A 19361-nucleotide genomic window follows, 5' to 3' on the forward strand; every position below is an offset into this window, starting at 1 on the left:
GTGAATAGGGTTATACTGTACTTCAGGAAACAAAAGGTTTATGTAAAATGTTAAGTTGGAGTAAACTGTCCCCACCACCCTCCCTCCGCCATTCCCCACCCATCCTACAGAACCGTAGACTAGTCTACAACTTACAAAATGCAAACAGACCTTAAAACATAGTAATTACTGCTTGCACTACCCACCCACACTCAGCTGTTTTACCCATCGCATCCCTTTTTATCTTTCATCTGTTGCTTCTCCCTTTTAACAGTTTTTTGTGTTGCTACTGAGGTAAGAGTAAAACCTGATTTTTAAACAGAATTGATGCTGCAGTCTTATTCCTCTCAGCCAAAATATGGAGGGAAGGAAAAAGAGAGAGAGAGAGAGCGCGCGCTACCCACACATACATTTCACCATGATCTTGGATAATTCTTACAAAACAATCATTTTGACAGATACGAAGAGGAAAGAACCCTTGAAGAGGTTTACAATAATTTAATGAATACTCTTGTACCAAATCCTGTACTTGGGTTACAGATACAGCTTTTAAAAATAAGTTATAATGGGGAAAGATGATGACAATTGTCCATCTAGCCATATAATTAATTGTAGTTTAATGCTGCACTTAAATACTCACTGCACGACAGAAAGATTCAAATCACTACCAAATTACACGCGATTCACTTCCATTCTGCTTTTCAAATACAGGTATTCAGCTTGTAATTTCATTTCTGGAGGTTACTTTCAGGAACAGAGAGCACTTACACCAAATGGAAATAAATGCCACCTAGAGAATACACACATTAAATGCAATAAAATGGGCACTTAGGAATTGGCATGGTCTGGTCCTCTTCAGCCCTCTAAAAAACTACAGGACAACAGGTTTTTAAAACCACTGATGGGGTGGGGTGCATGGCAGGACTCGACACATGAGAGAGAGTGGATTACGTACTACACAAGAGCACATCTGCAAAAGGTCCAAGGAGATTTTTGTTGAAGATGCAGCGGATCCACACCAGATATATCGTGAATGGCTTAATGTTTTCTGAAAAGGTGTGATTCTGGTGTGACAAAATATAAGGCATGTAAGTGTTTTCACCTTGCTCCTGTATCCACACTTCATATTTCACCTCCCTGACCTTCAGATACTTAAGGTTCCAGGGGATCTGCCAAGACACAGAGAGCTTCGCTTCACTAGTACCTTGGACAGAGGCTTGACACTTAGCATCCCTGACCTTGCCAGGGTACAGACCACCAGTCCACTTCTGCTTCTTGGGTCCAGGCTTTAATTTCACCGTTTGCCTGATCACTTGGATAAGGGAAGGGATGTCGACTTTTGTATCCTGGTAGACTCGGAAAAGCCATTCCGGGTTCCGACAGCAGAGGTGGCGTGGAACCTCCTTGCTCTTTATTATGCGTTCCTGCTCTGCCTTGTCTAAGTGAGCAATTCCTCCCTGGTCCCATGGCCTGTCAGGAAAGGTTACAGTGTTTTCCTGATCAGTGTTCTGCCAGGCAATGTACTGGAGATCCATGCCAGGGAGCGTTGACAGTGTTTTGTATGGGGTGTAGTGTTCGGGGTTGATTGCATAAGGAAACAGCTCCACGACAGAGGCCCCTCTTGGCAGGAAGAGAGACATCACTAATTGGGCTCCGTGCATGCTGACCAGCATGGATGCATTGCTGATCAGACGTACAATGTGAGAAAACGAATGGTCCTCTATGGAGACTGTAATGGTTTTCATCTGAAACTCCTGGGCAAGCGCCAAGATTAGTTCTGCCTCATTTAGGATTAGTCTGTTGATTGTTCGACTGAATACTACAATATACTCCTCACTGGCACTTTCTTCCAAGCTGACATTCAGCTTCTCCATCATGAACTTGGTGAAATGCCTGATCTCATTGCCAGAAACCAAGATGTTTGCCTTTGGTCCTTGTGGCTGAACAAATCCATATTGGTACCATGTGGTGATTTTGGACAGCCCTACGTAAGATTTGGTAAAACAAAGGAGCCTGCCCAGGGTTTTAAGCTGCTCTCTGAGGAGTGGCTGTTTGTTACTCAGTAACTTGTAGAGATCGAAGTGCAGGCCTTCACTCCACCCCTCCATGAAGAAGAGTCGTGACTCCAGATCCAAGTCTGGGAACTGCTGCATGGTGTAGAAGATTGGGAGGAGGTCATCGTGGAAGACGTGCATCAAGTTGTCCGGGTTGAATCGGTTGGTGATGAGCGCCACATCAGGCACAAAGACCGGCTTTGGCATGAATTTCAATGCAGCAACTGGCAGTTCCACAAAGTTGAAATATTGGGTGTTGTGGTCCTCCACCGAGGAGAGATCAAGCAAGGCAGGCTGGAATCTCCTGGAGCCCAGGTTGGGAAGCATAACTGACGCGTTGCTGTGAAAGAAGACAAACTCCTCTGCCTCAGTGGAGTAACAGAGGGACTCAAAGCGGCAGATGCGATCCGTGTGCATCCTGCCTGTGCATACCATCCTGGTACCGTCCTCCACCAGGGCCTGAAGAGCCGCATGGTAGTCAATCTGGACCTGAGAGAGTTCCTGGGACTGGCGAGTGAGGACCAGCTCTTCTTCAACCTCGAAGACGTGCTCTCGCAGCTTGATGTATTTCCACAGCACAGCTGCAAGGGCAGACACTAGCAGGGCATTAAACACTGCTGCTATGTTCATTCTGTAGCTAGATCCTACCAAGACGACAGGTGGGGAACACAATGGAAAGCGACGACATCATTAATCCTCTTTGACATGGTGAAAGCAAAGCCCTGCGGAAAACAAAACAAGAAAGAAGCCATTGGAATCTCATTTTTACATCCCCGCTATAAATCATGTTTCAAGTATTCCAAAAAACAAAACAAAAAAAGTTTTGATTTCTTAGCATTGCCGCCCCCCCGCAGGAAATGGGAGAGAGATGAAGGTAAGATACTGTCCAAAACTGAACTCAAAGGGGTGAAAAAAATATTGGGAGAAGCTATGAAAAGCAGCTTCCCCTCTACTTTTAGTTTCTACCATTTAAGTAAAATAAACGTCAAGATGAATTTTGTGCATGTGCATTAGGCAATCTAAGCAATTATTTTCACTAGGAATATGCTTCAAACCTAACTTTCTCAAACTATTTACAATAGGATCAGAGGGGTAGCCATGTTAGTCTGGATCTGTAAAAAGCAACAGAGAGTCCTGTGTCACCTTTAAGACTAACAGATGTATTGGTGCATAAGCTTTCGTGGGTGAATACCTACTTCGTCAGACGCATGTGTCTTATACTCCAATACATCTGTTAGTCTTAAAGGTGACACAGGACTCTCTGTTGCTATTTACAATAGGGTAGCTCAGCAGAGAGGACAAATGGCCCAGTGTTTAGAGCGTGAGAGACTTGGGTTCAGTTCTCTGCTTTGCCAGGGCCTTCCTCTGTGGTCTTGGGCAAGTCACTTGGGCCCTTTTTGAAAGGTTTTTAGGCGGAGGGGGCTGATTTCACAGCAGACTCCACAACCCCACGAGAAGCGACTCCAGCAGTGCTTCTCATCGCTTGAGCTCTCACAGGTCTGGAGTCCGGGGGGGATGAAGCTGGCCCCTCTCTCCAAAGTATAGTCCCATGAGGCTATCTGGCCAGACTTTAATGTTGCCTCACACATCATTATCTGTTACCCCTCCCTACATGATTGCTACTTCATGGCATGAACGGGGTGGGAAGGAAGGCGCAACAACAGCCGCTGGTGCAAGAATCATGCTGATATTGGAAGAGAAGGGTTAGCAGGGTGGATGTGTAGATGCAAAGAACCTCTGGAGAGTCACACAGCTCTTGGATCCGTTAGTAAACAACAGCGCGGGCCAACTTCATCCAAACAAATAAACAAGAAACAGAGTGAATGGAAACAATGGCCTGGATCCTCAGCTATGCTGTGACCACATTGTGCCAGGCCACCAACACAGAGCAGTCAAACAGTAACGTACCCGACCACAAGTCAATTGCCAGGGGATCCTCCAGCAACACAGAGGAGTGGCTCCTACTCCATTCCCCTCCCAGCTTCCGTCATAGGAAGCGTGCCGGGGCTTGGGGCTATTGACAGCCTGAGTAATTTAGTGCCTCCTTGAGGCTGCTCTACCTCATGACAGCGTAACACTGGCCCAGAGCACAGCCAGCCCAGGAGGAGGGATGGGGCTCCACACTTCCAAATTACACTGGGTCTCTTGGCTGAAGCCCAGGATCGATGGGTCTGAGTTGCCTACTCCTAAATATCTGCATAGGAGAGAGTTTGGCTCTTTGTTTGAAGGGTCACAGCTGTACTAAAATGAACACACCCTTGTCCAGCAAGGGTGCAGCGGACTCACACCAATACAGCTAACCTTTGATATGTCTAAAAAAACCCACCACATTCCAGGCATTTCCCCCCCAAGTGTGACGTTTTCAAAGGCATTCAGCATTAGCCTAGCTCCCATTGAAATAGGCACACTTTTGAAAATCTGACCCTAGATTCATCTCTATGTGCTGGTGCAGGGACTCAGTGTTCCCTTTTTCCAATGGCAGAGGTCTTGGCAATTTCCATTTGAGAGGGCACCAGCCTCCTTTCATTTAGGTTTGTTATTGGTTTATGTCTGCGCATCAATTACATTATATTCTTTAGGACTTCAATTTATGCACCAATTCATCTGCAGCATTCCTGAGCTCCAATTTTCAGTAGATGTCAAATTCATTGTTAATCAGATTGCAAATAAATTGTAGCCAAGACTCAGGGGGAATTATTGGAAGGACAATTTCTGATTGGTCTATGTCTGACCAAACCATTTCTAATTTTATTTGTAGGGAGTAGTTTAAACTGATTTTGCTGTAAGTTTAAACTCACACATGCTTAGGTAAGTCCAATGAATTAGTATTGATCCCTTTGCATTCTAAGCCAGACGTACATTGGCTTTGTTATTTCTATACTGTTGAACTGTGGAAAGAATTGCATGGCAGGTTGACAGCATACTCAGAATAATATAATAGGCAGACTTTGTATATATATTTTTACACATGTGTGTACACACAGGCACATGCGTACACACACACACAGAGGAATTTGGAACTTATAGGTAGTCTAAGCTTCTAGGAGATGGGATATCTCATGGTTAAGGAGGCAGATTGTAGAGGTGATCTTTGGGGATCCAAACTGCAGTTTCAGTTTGGTATCAGCCTGTGCTGGGAACAGAGATGAAGTCCATCTCCTCTGGCAAGTAGGCTGAATGAGTATCTAGCTCAGTAAGTGCCAGAAAGCAAAAGGCAAAGAAAGATACGTTTGATTTCACGAGTCACCAATGGTGGCACCGTTGAAACTTTGACCAAGGCCTTGTTTATGCCCAGAACAGCCCAGGCTCCACCATTAATAGCCATCAATTGGCGTAGCTGCACTGGTGCGGACCTGTAAATGTAGAAAAGGCCACTCAGTTTTGGGGGGAGGGAATAATCCAAGGGCTAAGATCTTACACTTGCAGGTTGATCTAAATTTATTTTGTTGATCTACATTTCTACTTCAGTGCTGGGTATATTGTTTCCAAAGCATGTTTCACTTTTCTTTTTTCTACTTTCCTATTTTTGTAAATAATCTAGCAATAGTATTAGACTGTGTAAACAGCCCGTCTTTTTAGCTATAACTCCAATACATGATGGAAATTGTTTTAAGTAGCAATATCAATCCAACAAAGAAGAAGATAGAGTCCAAGTGACCTCCTTCAAAGCATGCTACTCAGTATATAAAAGGCAGATCTGGAAGAAAGACTTTAGCTCTGAAGAATTTAAAATGCTTAAAATAAGGGTCAATCTGAGGGCAGCACAAAACTTAACGTCTGTTTTTCAGAACCACTAAGTGTCCAAAACTTCTCCTGAAGTCAACAGGAGCTGCTAGCGCTCAGCACCTCTGACAAATAAATCAGGCCTTTAACTTATTTTACTCTAACATGAAAAAAATGTCAATCTTCAAACACTCCTAAATTCATCTAGATCTCAACTGGAAACCCCAATGTGGAAGGTTGTGTCTCTCACCAAAAAACTCTGGGAGCCATGCAGTCCTCCTTAGAGAAAAAGTCTATTCTAATATTTCTTTATCCTACCAGCCCTCAAGGGACAGCATAAGAACTAGTTTAGATTGGTTTCTAACTTCATTTCTGAAAAGTGGTCCTGATAGATCTCTCTCAAATACACAGGTTAACATCTGTCATTTTACACATTGTTGCATTAGTGCCTATACAACTACTGTAGTAAATAACTCCGCTTTTTAACATCCTCTGTAAACTGATTTCCTTCCTCCCCTCCCTACAGCAGATCTTTCACTTCTTTGCACTTAGCTGAGGCAAGTGTGTTTTCTTTAGCCATCCAAGTTTCAGGGATGGATGTCAAAAGCCAGCATTGCTGAAGGAATCCATCATCATACTTGTTCCCAGTTGCCTAGAGATGCATAAATCCTGGTTCATGCTGTTTGGCTGAAGGCTGCTTTTGCTGGAGGTGAAAAGAGAAAAACTGGGCAGGCGCAGGATTTAGGGAGGAAAGAGAAAAGTCACTGGCACAACTGAATCGTGGATTCTGCAATTTTATGATTTTTCTGGAATGTTTACTCATTTTCTGCAGGACTGTACCTTTCATTTTCTTTTCTCTTACACGTTCAGTGAACACAGCGCTAGGGGAGATGCTGGATGGACAGCCCTAAGGGCTGAAGTCTTTTGCTCATTCACAGAAAGATACAACACAAACTATGGTAGTGCAAGTTGCCCCATGCTGTTTCATTTAGGTGCCTTTACCCAGTCAGGATGAACCACATCCAGGGGAAAGAGGACCGACCAGCCAGCCAGTCTCCAAATCCACTAGCTTCTCAGCCTCTCTCAGTTGCCATGGGGGTTTTCTGATGTGGATACCTGCCATGAGGAATTTTGAAATTGTTAAAAGCTTCCATGTAAGACAGACAGCCTTCATCATGGAAATAACTTTAGTTACTTAGCCTCTAGGCCTCCATGTCCCTTCCTGCGACATGAGAGTTATTCTGCATTTCTCCATCACAGGTGTGTTGGGACGAAAGTTTAATATCTGCAAGCACTTTGCACGTGAAAAGCGCTATACAGGCAGGCCAGACAGATTGTTCAATTCCACTCATCCCCTCAGTTCTTCAAACAGCTCTTCAACCTCGGGGGGGGAAATGGGAGCATAGTGGTTCAGAACTGCTTCCCCCACAACCCCATCCACCCACCCACCATGGCATCTTTCAGTGCCATGCCCTCAATCTATAGCAGTGGTTCTTAAACTTTTTGTATTGGCGACCCCTTTCACACCAAGCTTCTAAGTGTGACACCCCCACCCCTTATAAATTAAAAACGGGGAGGGGGTAATTTAAATTTAACAGGGGCTCGGGGCTGACAGCCCCACGCACGGCTGGGCTCACAACCCCTATGTAACCACCTCATGACCTCCTGAGGGGTCGTGACCCGCAGTTTGAGAATCCCTGCTCTACAGAAATGTGCATCTCAGTCACCAAGGATGCTGCGAGGATTGACCAACATTTGTACAGTGCTTTGAAATGTTCGAGAACTCTCATTCGGCAGCACCGGAAGGAACGACAGCACACAGATTGGAGCCTCGCCAGAAGGAACACTTGTAAAAAGCACATGGAGCCTTCTTGCTGCCAAGCTCAAAGGGCTATGGTGCCCCAAAGGAGGCTCCCTTGAGGATTCCTGACACAGACAGGTTAGTGGAGAGGAGTGAAAGAGAGAGAATCACAACCACCAGACTGCCCTGGCAGGAAGCTTGATGATGGCTGGTGGCAGCTGACACCTGGCAGGGTGATGGCGGAGATGGGGAGGTCTGGGTGCAAAGGAAGTGGGAGAAAGCAGAAAAAAAGCTCTGAGGCATGGAGCTGAGACACACAGCACACTCAGCACCAGGAGGATTAGGAAATTGGAGGGGCCTCTCTAGTTCCCAGTAGGAAAGATGGGTGGACAGAGACTGGAAGAAGAAGAGCACAGTCTTGAGGAAGCGCCAGCTTGTCTTTGGTTGCTTTAATTTTAATTAAAATGGCCAATGAGGAGGCACCTAAGGGAAGGTGGGCTGCCAGCAGCTTCCCCTTTCTATCCTTTAGTAAGTGGGCTAACTAGTGTTCACGGCTCCCTATCCTCAAAAAACCTCAGTTCAACTATCACTTTTTAGTTAATATTTATAACTGATAAGCAGGTAAACCCTTCAGCAGCTCACGTCTGCTCAGAAAGAGCACGTTTCATAGACTTAGAGGCTCTGTCTACACTGCAATTAAACACCTGCGTCTGGCCAGTATCAGATGACTTGGGAATGCAGGGCTCAGGCTACGGGGCTGTTTAATTATGGTGTGGGCATTCAGGCTCAAGCTGGAATCTAGGCTCTGGGACCTTCCCCCATCGCAGGGTCCCAGAGCCCAGGTTCCAGCCTGAGCGGGAACACCTACACCCCAGCCCCATAGCCCAAGCCCCACCAGCCTGGGTTACCTGACACAGGCCAGAAGCAGATGCTTGGGTATGTCTACACTGCAATTAGAGTATCTTGCAGGATTTTCATTACCATTATGTAAGATTTGATACAGTAACTAAGTTTTTCTCTGTTAATTGGTGCTTATTTCAGAACACCATATATTCATGCATGAAGCCCGCCTGCTTACAGTAGATGCTGCGTTGTTCAGGAACACTTTGATGTCTGCTTCAATAAGAGAGGTAGCTGAAACTAGTTATTAAAGGGGAACACGCTTGTCAAAATTAATATATTTTTAAAAAGATCTTATTCATAACATCCACAGATTATTACAATTGAAAGAATTTTAAAGAGCAGTTTTTTTCTGCCATGTTTTTATTATTTTTTCTTGCATTTCACTCAGCTTGGACAATTAAAAAAAAAAAAAGTAGATTCAACAGCATCACCACAGTTTGCAAGTCAGTCACTCTGGTTCTCAAACATTAGCAGAATGCTCCAATGTTTGGATTGCAAACAATGCAGAGAAACATGTCTGCCTCTTTAGCCCAGATCCTCTAAGGTATTTAGGTGCTTAACTGCCATTGCAATCTGGACCTTTTTTCCCAGCTCCCCAGCCTCCCTTTCTATGACCCTAGCAGGCCACCAGGAGAGAAGCAAGTTCTTCACCTTGCCTACCAGCAGGGATGGAACGGTAGCAGGAGGCACTGCCAATAGCTAGTCAGGCTCTGACCATGGCATCTGAGACACCTTTCCACAAACTCCTGACTTCTCCTCCTGACACAACCCCGTTTTCCACATCTCACTGCAGAGCAAGGTGAAGAGGAAATGAGGAGGAACAGACAGTGTCCCAAGTGGCCAGGAGACTGTAGTGCCAAGTGGTGGAGGCAGCAGCCTTGCCCTCCAACCATCCTCAGACTGGACCAATATTGGAAAAGTCAAGGGAAGAGACAGGAGGCTTGGCTGAGGAGTATGGCACAGACAGAGGCAAAAGAAGAAGACAGAAGATTTTTCTCAGGACCTCATGTACAGGTGGGATAGAGGAAAGAGAAAAAATGTCTGATGGAGATCGGGATGGTAGGAAAGAAATGAGGGATCCTGTATAGTCAGGCCAAAGAAGATGATCTGGGGTTATTTAAAAGTTGATATTTTAAAATTGTTATCAACTCCCACCCACGCCCCAGAGGGATGGGCAGTATGTAGTGGGAATAGATTCTAGGTTTGCAGTGGATGATGGCGATTAAAAAAAAAAATTCACTTGGAAGTTTGGGAAACAAACATCTGCACTGCTATTCAGCTTTGTAAAACCTGATGTTGGATTGTTTCTGCAGTATCTGACTCTCCCTTTTCTTTGAGGGTTTATTTGGTGGAGTAGGAGGGAATCAGGAATCAGACTCAGGATCCGATTCTGTTACAAGCCCTCCACATGAACATTCCCAATGCAGACACTGAGTAGGAACTCCACACACAGAGGGCTAGCAGGATCAGGACCCCTAGACATACTTCTGTAAAGGGACCCACCTGCACACAGTTCCATTACTGTGAATGAGATGAAATAAGGTTTCACTTGAGCGGGTCCCTTTGCAGGATCAGGGCCTACTCCCATCAGTGAAGTTAGTCAAGTGCATACCTGTTTGCAGATGGGTCTTAATTTGGAAACTGCGAATTTTAAGATAATGTTTTACAGTATGTAAAATGGTCAGTAACCACTAGCCTGCATATGGAGGGGGAGCTCTGTGTCCAGCTCTTTAAGTTCAACAGAAGGAAAAGGCAGCACTGAGACTTCAAAGCCAGAAGAGGGTCCCAAGAACCGTTTGCTTTCAGTGGGGCTGCTCACACGCATGGAATGAAGCAAAAGCACAAGAGTCTGTAAGACCAGGGCCTGTGTGTATACATATATACCACCCCATCCCTACCACCAGACAAGAGGGGAAGACTTTTTCCCTCTGGCCTGCCAGAAACGTATGGCAGGAGGGGGGGGGGTCTGCATTTTAATTTAATTTTAAATGAAGCTTCTTAAACATTTTAAAAACCTTATTTACTTTACATATAACAATAGTTTAGTTCTATATTATAGACTTATAGAAAGAGACCTTCTAAACCCGTTAATGTATTACTGGCACGCAAAACCTTAAAATAGAGTGAATAAATGAAGACTTGGCACACCACTTCTGAAAGGCTGCCAACCTCTGCCTATAGGAGATGGCAAACAAGAAGGTAGGTTCTCCATATAACATTTCCTTTTGTTAAATGCTCTCCATTTCAAATATACCTTCACTATGAAAAGGAAAATAAAGTATGCTACAAGGGGGAAAGATTTTTTTCAAAGACACATATAGCAGTTAGGTGACTAATGCCCATTGGCCCATGCACCTAACTACCAGTTGTGCCTTTGGGAAAAAAAAATCCCTCATGTAATCAATTTCTTACATAGTAATTCAGAGCTGGATAGCAACTTTCAAGCTACTGTATTCCACTGAAATAACATTTATTCATACTGCTCTCTTCTATCAAAATGGCTGACCTCTAAAAGGGTCAAAAATGCAGTATTGACAAAGTCAGGGTCTGGAAAAAAAAAATCAGGAAATGGAGTTAAAAATTAAGAAATTTTAAATAAATAATAAATTGAGTCTTTTTATTTGCGTTCTGGTTTACGAGCTTTTAGGGGTCCCGTTTTAAAGCTTTTCTCCACAATCAGGAAGGCTGGAAACTTTCACTAACAACAAAAAGCTGAGATTGTCATGTAACCACATGACTTCAGTGGCTGGGGCTTTAAGTAAAACTACTGTCAGGAGAGTTGACAATGCCTCTCTGGGTATATGCCTGGGAGCCATAGCACTTCAAGACTCACCAACCCAAAAAACTTTAGTTGATGGAGGAGAGCTGAAGGAAACTGTTAATAAACAAGAGTTCACACCTGTTAACCTTTACTCACATGAGTAATCCCACTGAAATCAATGGCTCCTCTCACATAAATCAGGCTATATTGGAGCCAATGATGCTAATCAATCAGAAAAAAGCTGCAGGATCTTTCCCATTTTTTTTTTTGTAAGCAACAAGTCTTCATTAACAATAAAAATGCATGTCAGGAAAACCACTAATAAGAGATCTGATAGACAATTATAAATAAGTTAAAAAATAACTCCAAGGGGAAAAAAGAATTTACTAGTCTTGCAAAACTAATATGAATATCCAGAAAGTGTTGATCCCAAAATGCCCTCAAGCAATATGAATCTCAGTGACTCTGGGTTTTAGTAGCCATTTGTTTCTATATTCTTCCTCATAAAAGAAACAGCTTGGGTACTGTCTGGATAGAAATGTAAAGGGATAGTACAAAATTGTCTTTATAACCATTGGTATGAGCAATTCAGATTTCCCATTTAGGTGTCTGGAACAGTTTCTATGTGCTAGAAATTCTAAGCAGGAGCCTAAAATATTAGCAGCCCAGCACAGCCAATAAGAACATTAAAAAGCCTTCTAGGTTGACAGGCTAGACAGTGACATGTTCGGTAGAGACAGTAAAACTGTCCAGTGGAGAATTTTTTTTAAGAAGCCTTAGAATTCAGTTTATATCAGAAACAGGATTTCCTCCCCACATATCATTTGTTCTAAAATACTCAAACAAAAAAACAACAACAAAATGCATGAAGGCTGGGATTATAAATTAAATACTGATCACCCACACAACCACGGAGGAAAAATTCAGACAAATTAATTGGAACAGTGGTCTGATACACACATTAAAAAACCAAAGAAGTGTACTATAAAAAGGTGGGCAAACAGAGCAACCTCCAAAATTGAAGCCAGAGCCGTATGTGAGCTCGACAGCTAACAGAGAATGATTACAATTAACACTCACCAAAGCAGTACATTAATCCAGAGCATCTGCAACCTCCTTAATCCTTGGAAAAAACTATCCCTAACAGATTAGGATTTCAGCACATGCATACATACCTGATCTGCTATATAAAAGGAAACATTATCCACTGCCTCTCTCTTTCACAAGAAAAAGAAAAATCTTAAATCTATTTCTTGCAGGGAAACCCTCTCTCCAATCTCTCCCCCCCCCAAAAACAAAACAAAACAAACAAAAAAATTCTATCAGAGCAGTAACCAGTGCACCATCTGCAGACTGAGCTACCTTTCTTCCCCAGCTCTGACTCTGAGCATGCTCTGTCTATCAGCAGTGTCCTATCGCTCCAGCTGGCTCACCTCAATTTGTTAGCCTCCCAGAGGTCAGCCTTGCATGCAGGATGATTTGCTGCAGTATTCCTGCAAATTCCCCAAAGGGCAGCCACACTGAAACAAATACAATGGTGCTGTTTTACACAGTTGAGCATGTCTAGGAGACAGACAGAAAGCTGTTTTTCTGTTGTTGTTTTTTTTAAACAGAGCTTGCTTTTAGGTAAATAAATAAATAAAGGCTCCACACAAAGAAACAAAAGCGATGGGGGGTGAGGAGGGAGGGCAGAAAGAATGCCAATCACCAGAAAAGGAGAAAGCTACTGTAAATGCCTTTTGGCAATTCCCTCAGCAACTTGTAAGAGCTTTGCTAGCTCTGACGGTCAGCGAATGGGCTCAGTATAGGACATGCTGCAAGCATACACCTTCAGAATATAGGGGATCATGTTTTTAAATAAATTATTTCTTACCGTGAAAAGAGTTTTTGTGGATACGAAAGTCACAAAATTGAACTGTATTTAAAATGCAAACACTGAACTGGGTCCAAGTTAGATAGGCGCAATTGCTTCTCAGTCCACTGGGTGGGTGCAAGCTCAGAGTGATTTTCCTAGCATCCGTCTGCAGAACTCAATCCCCCACTTGCTGAGTCCAGCAGACTAGTTTAGAAGATTTGTGCTCAGTTTTGATTTGTCAAGTCCCTGATCCTGAATTCAGATCCAGGCCCAAGAGCCCAATTCTGCAAACACCACTGAACAAAATGCTTATGACTTAGAGTAGTCTCACAGCAACCAATGGAATGACTGAGATTATTCCCAATAGTAAAGCCCCAATAGTAAATCTCACACACACACACACACACACACACACACAAAAAATGGTTGCCCTCAGACAAGATGCAGGGTTTCTCTTGCTCCTGGCAACAATTACCCTAGCTGCTCAAAGGAGAAAGTACAAAGCCCCATCCACATATCTTAATTATTCACATTTTGTGTAAGGGGCATTCGGTTTGAAAAACTCTCAGCTATGAATAGTAGCTGTATGCTACCTAGAGCCCTTTTTGAAATGTGTAGAAAGAGCAGCCCAGAGCAGTCAAGCTAGCATCTCTACAGTTCTTTTTCGACTCATACTATAAATCATTAGAGAGAAGGCTAAATGGATTTATGCTACATATACACTGGCTCATACTGTAATTTCAGACTTTGGATTTATACCAGTTGGACCCATTAGCTATTTGGCCAGTTCTAGCATCACATGTACTGATTTGGATCTTGATCCTGTAAACCCATATGTATGTACATACTACTACTACACAGTCCAATCCAACTTAAAGAGACTACTCATATTTGTAAAGTTACATGCGGAAGTATTCGCAGGATTAAGACCTGAGTTTGTGTCTAATCTGGGGGAGTTGAGAGTGAATTTTTGTAATATTAAAAGACAAATAAAAACCAAATATGCAAGAGGGGAAAAAACACCACACCAACCAACCTAAATATTCTGTAAAACTGACAAAGGATCTTAACAAATCAAGACCTTCAAAGTAAGTCTGACGACAAGAGGACCAGAAAGATAGGTTATTTCCATTAGAGAAGCACAGGATTAAAACGTATGGTTTCTGATGCGCTGCTTAGAGCACTGCTTTTCTGCCTTAGCATTCCCATACAGAACAAGTGAAAAGGATCTTGCAAACAACAAAAAGAGACTGCCCAGAGTCATCCTTCTGTCTTTAACTCACCGCGCTGTACGTTGGCAATGCAGGGGCCAGGGATAGTAGGGCAGTGTGTTGTGGGTCAGGATAGGAGCTTTTAGTCTGCCCATTCTGAGCTTCAAAGTTTTAACTACACATGGAAACAGCTGTATCTATCTCAGGCCTGCTGCTACTGGAGTCAACATGATCCACAATTCTACAGTCCTTGCACACGCAAGACTTTCAAGGCCCAATCTAAACCACACCGAAGTCAATGGGAGTCTTTTCACTGACTTTAGAGGTCTTCAGATCAGCCCCTTAATTATTTCAATGGGAACTTTGGTTTCCAAAGACTGCACCACTAGGCCCTTCATCTTAGCTAATGTTTGCTTTTTATGATAATTGACTTTGTTTGGAAAAACAAACTGGTCTTTATTTACCAATAAAAACATCCCTTTACAACAATGGAGGTGTTTCTAGGGATTTAAAGAGGTGTGGCTTATTGTGTAAAGAGGAGGTTGGTTCACATGGCACGTTGTAAAGTAATGCATCTACTTAAGGTGCATGCACAGCAAAAATACTCATAGGAGAACCATCAAGATTGTTGTGCCTCCAAAAAATACATAAATATTATTACAGTATCTAGATTTTCAATGTCCTCCAAACACAGGGGAAAATAACCCATAATTTAATGGAATTTTGGCATTTGTCAAACTCAATGTCCCTTTAAGATGTAACCCCAAGGTTAAAGGCTTACAACGAGAACCTTGAGCCAGTAAAGCACTTCAGCACAAGCTTAATTTTAAGCACACTGTCCCAATGAAGTCAACTCATATGCTTAAAACGGAGCACAAGCTAAAGGACTTCACTGGATTGGAGCCAGAAACAGTATGACAGTGTGACCCTCACCCTGCCATGGGCTGCGTGTAGACAGATCCTTGTGCTGTAGGGTACATCTACACTGCAGCGGGGAGGTATAATTCCCGGCAGGGGTAAACAGATTCATGATAGCTCAGCTCAAGCTAGTGCACTAAAAACAGCAGTGTGGATACTGTAGCACTGGCAGCAGCTTGGGCTAGCCACCAGAGCTTGGACCAAGAGGGTTAGGCGGGCTTGGACTAGGGTTGCCAACCTTCCAGGATTGTCCTGGAGTCTCCAGGAATTAAAGATGAACCTCTAATGAAAGGTTATGTCATGGAGTGAAACCTCCAGGAATACAGCCAGTCAGAACTGGCAACCCTAGCTTGGGCTCGGGCAGCTACCCCAAGCTGCTCCTTGTGCTGCAGTGTCCACTCTGCTCTTTTTAGTGCACTAGCTTGAGCTGAGCTAGCACAAGTCAGTCTGCACTAGGAATCACACCTCCCAGCAGCTATGTAAATATATCGGTAGAGTCCCACTGAAGTGAATGGGGCTCCGCATGGACACAGGGGGTCCACTCAGGATCGGGGCCTTGGTAACTTAATTAAACATAAAATTTGATTTTAAAGCCCCTGTGATAGTAACTATTTATCTGTTATTAGTGTGATACAAAACACAAACTGTTGCAGCCGCAGACTGCGGTCAACTAAGCTGCCCGCTGCACACCAGCCCTGAGCCAGGAGAATGCCAGTCAAACCTCATTAAGAGATCAATAAATATTTAAAGGTTGAAACTTTACAATGTGAATTAAACACAGCACCACGTAAAGAAAACAATTAACGTTTTGGAATCCCCCAAAAGTGCTACCACATAAACAGACTGGCAGAGAGGTTTGAATAGCCTTCTTTAGGCCAAGGGAGGGCAAGCAGCAAGGAAACAGTGTTGTTTATGGAATCTTTGCCTTGTACATAGATATTGCAGGAGAACCTGCGTCACTCCCAATTACAACATTTATTATTTATAGACCTAGAAGCACACTCCAGAAGAAACTGTTCTTCCTGCAGTGTTTTAAAATGAAAAGCAATTCTCCGTTTAAAAAGGGAGCACACACAAAAAACGTCAAACTACTAGAAGCTTCATTGTATGCAGTTTTGTTGAAGCCACGTTGGTCCCTGGATATTAGAGAGACAAGGTGGGTGAGGTAATATATTTTATTGGACCAAGAAGAGCTCTGTGTAAGCTCCAAAGCTGGTCTCTCTCACCAACAGAAGTTGGTCCAATAGAAGATATTACCTTACCCACCATCTCTCTCTAGAAGCTTCCTTGTCTTGTTGACAAATGTCAGGTTTCAGACAGGGCGACAATGGTACTTGGTGTACTGAAACCAGGGCTCCAGACATCTAGGATGAAAACCTAGTTTCATAGAAGTTAACTGCAAAACTCCCATTGACTTCAACAGGGCCGGGCTTTCAACCACAAACTAAAGATTCCAAAGGGGAAAGTATTTTGATGGGTGAATAGTATTTTCTCCCAAGAGACTTCAAATTAACAAATTCCACTTTGATCACCTTCTCCAAATGGCCCTCAAACTAGTGCATGGTAAGGGAGTACACTGGCTAAAACAGCTAAAATATAAATACTTATATTATACATATTTATTTTAGACTGATATGTTTATTCACACAAACACACACACACACACACACAGTCGCCTACATACACACACACCCATGTAAATATGCACACGCTTTGTGATCTCTATCTATATTACATAACACACCTGCTGAGGAGGAGTATACTAGCTATCTGAATTTTTCAGATTTTAAATTTCTCTCCTCACCCTGCTCAGAGTAGCATTGACTTTACTGAAGCGTGACACTGGCTCTGGTCCTACCATTAGTTGCATGCAGAAGGACTGCTGCACCGACGAAGAGTCCCACAGATTTCAATGGGGCTCCATACAGAAGCAGTAGTCCACTTACCTACAATATATTGCAAGATTGGGGCCATGGTGAGAAAAGTGACACAGAGGGGTTTCACATTTATTCTCTCAGTAGTTTCCAAATCATGTTTGCTCATTTTACAAGTGGAGAGATGGTTTTTGCATCCGTGCTTCTAACTGAACCTGGGATCAGAAAGTCAGGCTGTGTTCCTTCTGGTCCACATTTCATCACCGGTAGTAACAATTTTGCGGCAAGTATTTAACAGACTATTTGGCTAACACACAAGGCAGGACAGGATCCAGCTCACTCTTCCATAGCTGCACAGGCCATGCACTGCTAACAGTAATAAAAACTGGCATGGCAGTAAAGGAAGTAGACATAACAGATACACGGGGATAGAAAAAGGTTCACTTGGTCAATTCTGAGACATCAGTTCCAATGTTAGGCCTCCATTTGTATGACATCACAAAAAGAACATGCTCCCATTTTGCAGATGAGGAAACTGAAGCACAGAGAAGTGAAATAAACCTGCCCAGGCCACACCAAGCCAGGACCAGAACCCGCATCTTCTGAATCGAAGTCCGGTGCCTTATCCGCCAAGCGACACTCACAAAGGAATTCTCCCAGGTAACTCTCACAAAGTCACTGCATACATCAAGGCTGAATTTGGCCCCATGGACCAACCGAGATGCTGGAGCCAGCAGACAGAGAGTACATCTTAAATGTGCCAAAGACTGAAGTGACAGGGAGGATTAGTCGCTTGTTACAACCTGGAAGATGCTGAGAAACACAAACTCTCCTCCAGCACATGCCCCAAAACACTCTGCAACTGGAGGGGGGCGGAAATGAGATCCCTACAGCATCACCAAGGAAGTAGTACAGAAGAAGCCTGCACTAGCTGGAAGAGGTTCTGGAAAAGGTAAAGCCTCATTAAGAGTCATTCTCAGGATATTAAAATACATATATATCCCTAATGACACTATATGGAAAGGATATCACAGCAAGTGCAAAGATGAAATCTAGCATAGGATCATGAAAATGAGGCAGTTCAAGCAAAAAACAAAAAAAAAAGATGACTCTCCTATAAATGTGAATATCTGAGGCGGAATGGGGAGCATTCTACTGTCTTCACTGGCTTATGCATTCTCTTATAAGTGGACCATAATAGTCTTAGTACAAATTATAACATGCCTGTTTCCCAGCAAGATTATAAGTGGATTGTTTTTAGCATCTGGCTTCTCACTAAGCTTCTATTTTCCATTATGTTCAGAGACTACATGCTTTCCCACTCCCCCTAAACAAAACAAAACCCACAAAACCAAGTCCTAGTATTTCAAACATTTTGAAAAGTGTGGAAATAGCTTTCAGGAGGAGGCAGTGGTGGCAGCAGCAATGTTTGGAAAGCCCAATCAAAAATAGTATTTCCAAGCAAACCAGGAGTATGCTTCTGTTAAGTCGCTCCATGAAAAATACTTGCAGGTGACTAGCACAGCATCACAACAGACACTGTCAATAACAGTCTGTAATTTCAGGCCATGTAAAAACAAAGACTGACTGTACTGTATCAGAGATGTGTTTTAATTCCTTTATGAACTGGAAAGGGGCTCCTGGCCGTATATTACTAACTGCTCTCTCTGCTAGCCAATCTCTTATAGAGATGAAGTCACCATAAACTGCCATCCATATGGTATTAGTACAACATTTAAAAAAATCTGGGTCTGAAAGCCTTGCCCCTGTGTGACCATTGACACTTGTGCAGCATGAGTGTAATACGCTACTCTTCTGGTTTGGTGGCATTATGCTCATTTTGCACAGGTCCATTATGCAAGGTGGAAAGCAGCAGAGAATTTGAGCCCTTATGTTTGGCCACAAAATATCTGTCCCGTAAAAAGAATTAACTCAGGGTTTGGGTCGAAGGACCAAATAGGCTATAGGAACCGTTTCAGACATTTCCTTAAAATACTCTGCTCAGCACATAACTGTTGTGGGGTTCGATGCATCATGTGGAAAAGAACAATTCCTACCTTGGCTCTTATCTGATTACAGAGGCATCAGAGGGCCCAGCAGAGCAACAGCACCACATGGCTGCAGGCCGGGCATTTTCGGTTTCAAACGTTGCTCCGAGGGCTCCTGCTGCCATTGACAGGGGGAAAGAAGAAAGCAATATGAATCGTATTTCTCAACTTCAATGTGAACTGCTCCACACAATGGTGAGAAGCGTGATGAATACATTGAATTACTTGTATAGG

General features: G+C 43.3%; 1 protein-coding gene across 4 annotated transcripts in view; it reads right to left on the reverse strand.

Annotated features, from left to right (window-relative positions):
* Positions 1-462: 462 nt before the first annotated feature.
* Positions 463-19361, reverse strand: part of POMGNT2 (protein O-linked mannose N-acetylglucosaminyltransferase 2 (beta 1,4-)) — a 46449-nt gene continuing 27550 nt past the window's right edge. For 2 of the 4 annotated variants that reach the window (XM_026649335.1, XM_029910986.1), the window contains exon 2: positions 463-2755. In XM_026649335.1, coding sequence (XP_026505120.1) covers positions 927-2663 — 1737 coding nt within the window. In that variant the 5' untranslated portion in view covers positions 2664-2755 and the 3' untranslated portion in view covers positions 463-926. Of the gene's footprint in view, positions 2756-6596; positions 6685-6758; positions 6873-19361 lie in introns of those variants that run through there. The other 2 variants (XM_029910985.1, XM_024198956.2) reach the window with 2 other exon arrangements.

This window comes from Terrapene carolina, unplaced genomic scaffold, assembly GCF_002925995.2.
Source record: "Terrapene carolina triunguis isolate 2854851 unplaced genomic scaffold, T_m_triunguis-2.0 Scaffold84, whole genome shotgun sequence".
Taxonomy (NCBI): domain Eukaryota; kingdom Metazoa; phylum Chordata; order Testudines; family Emydidae; genus Terrapene; species Terrapene triunguis.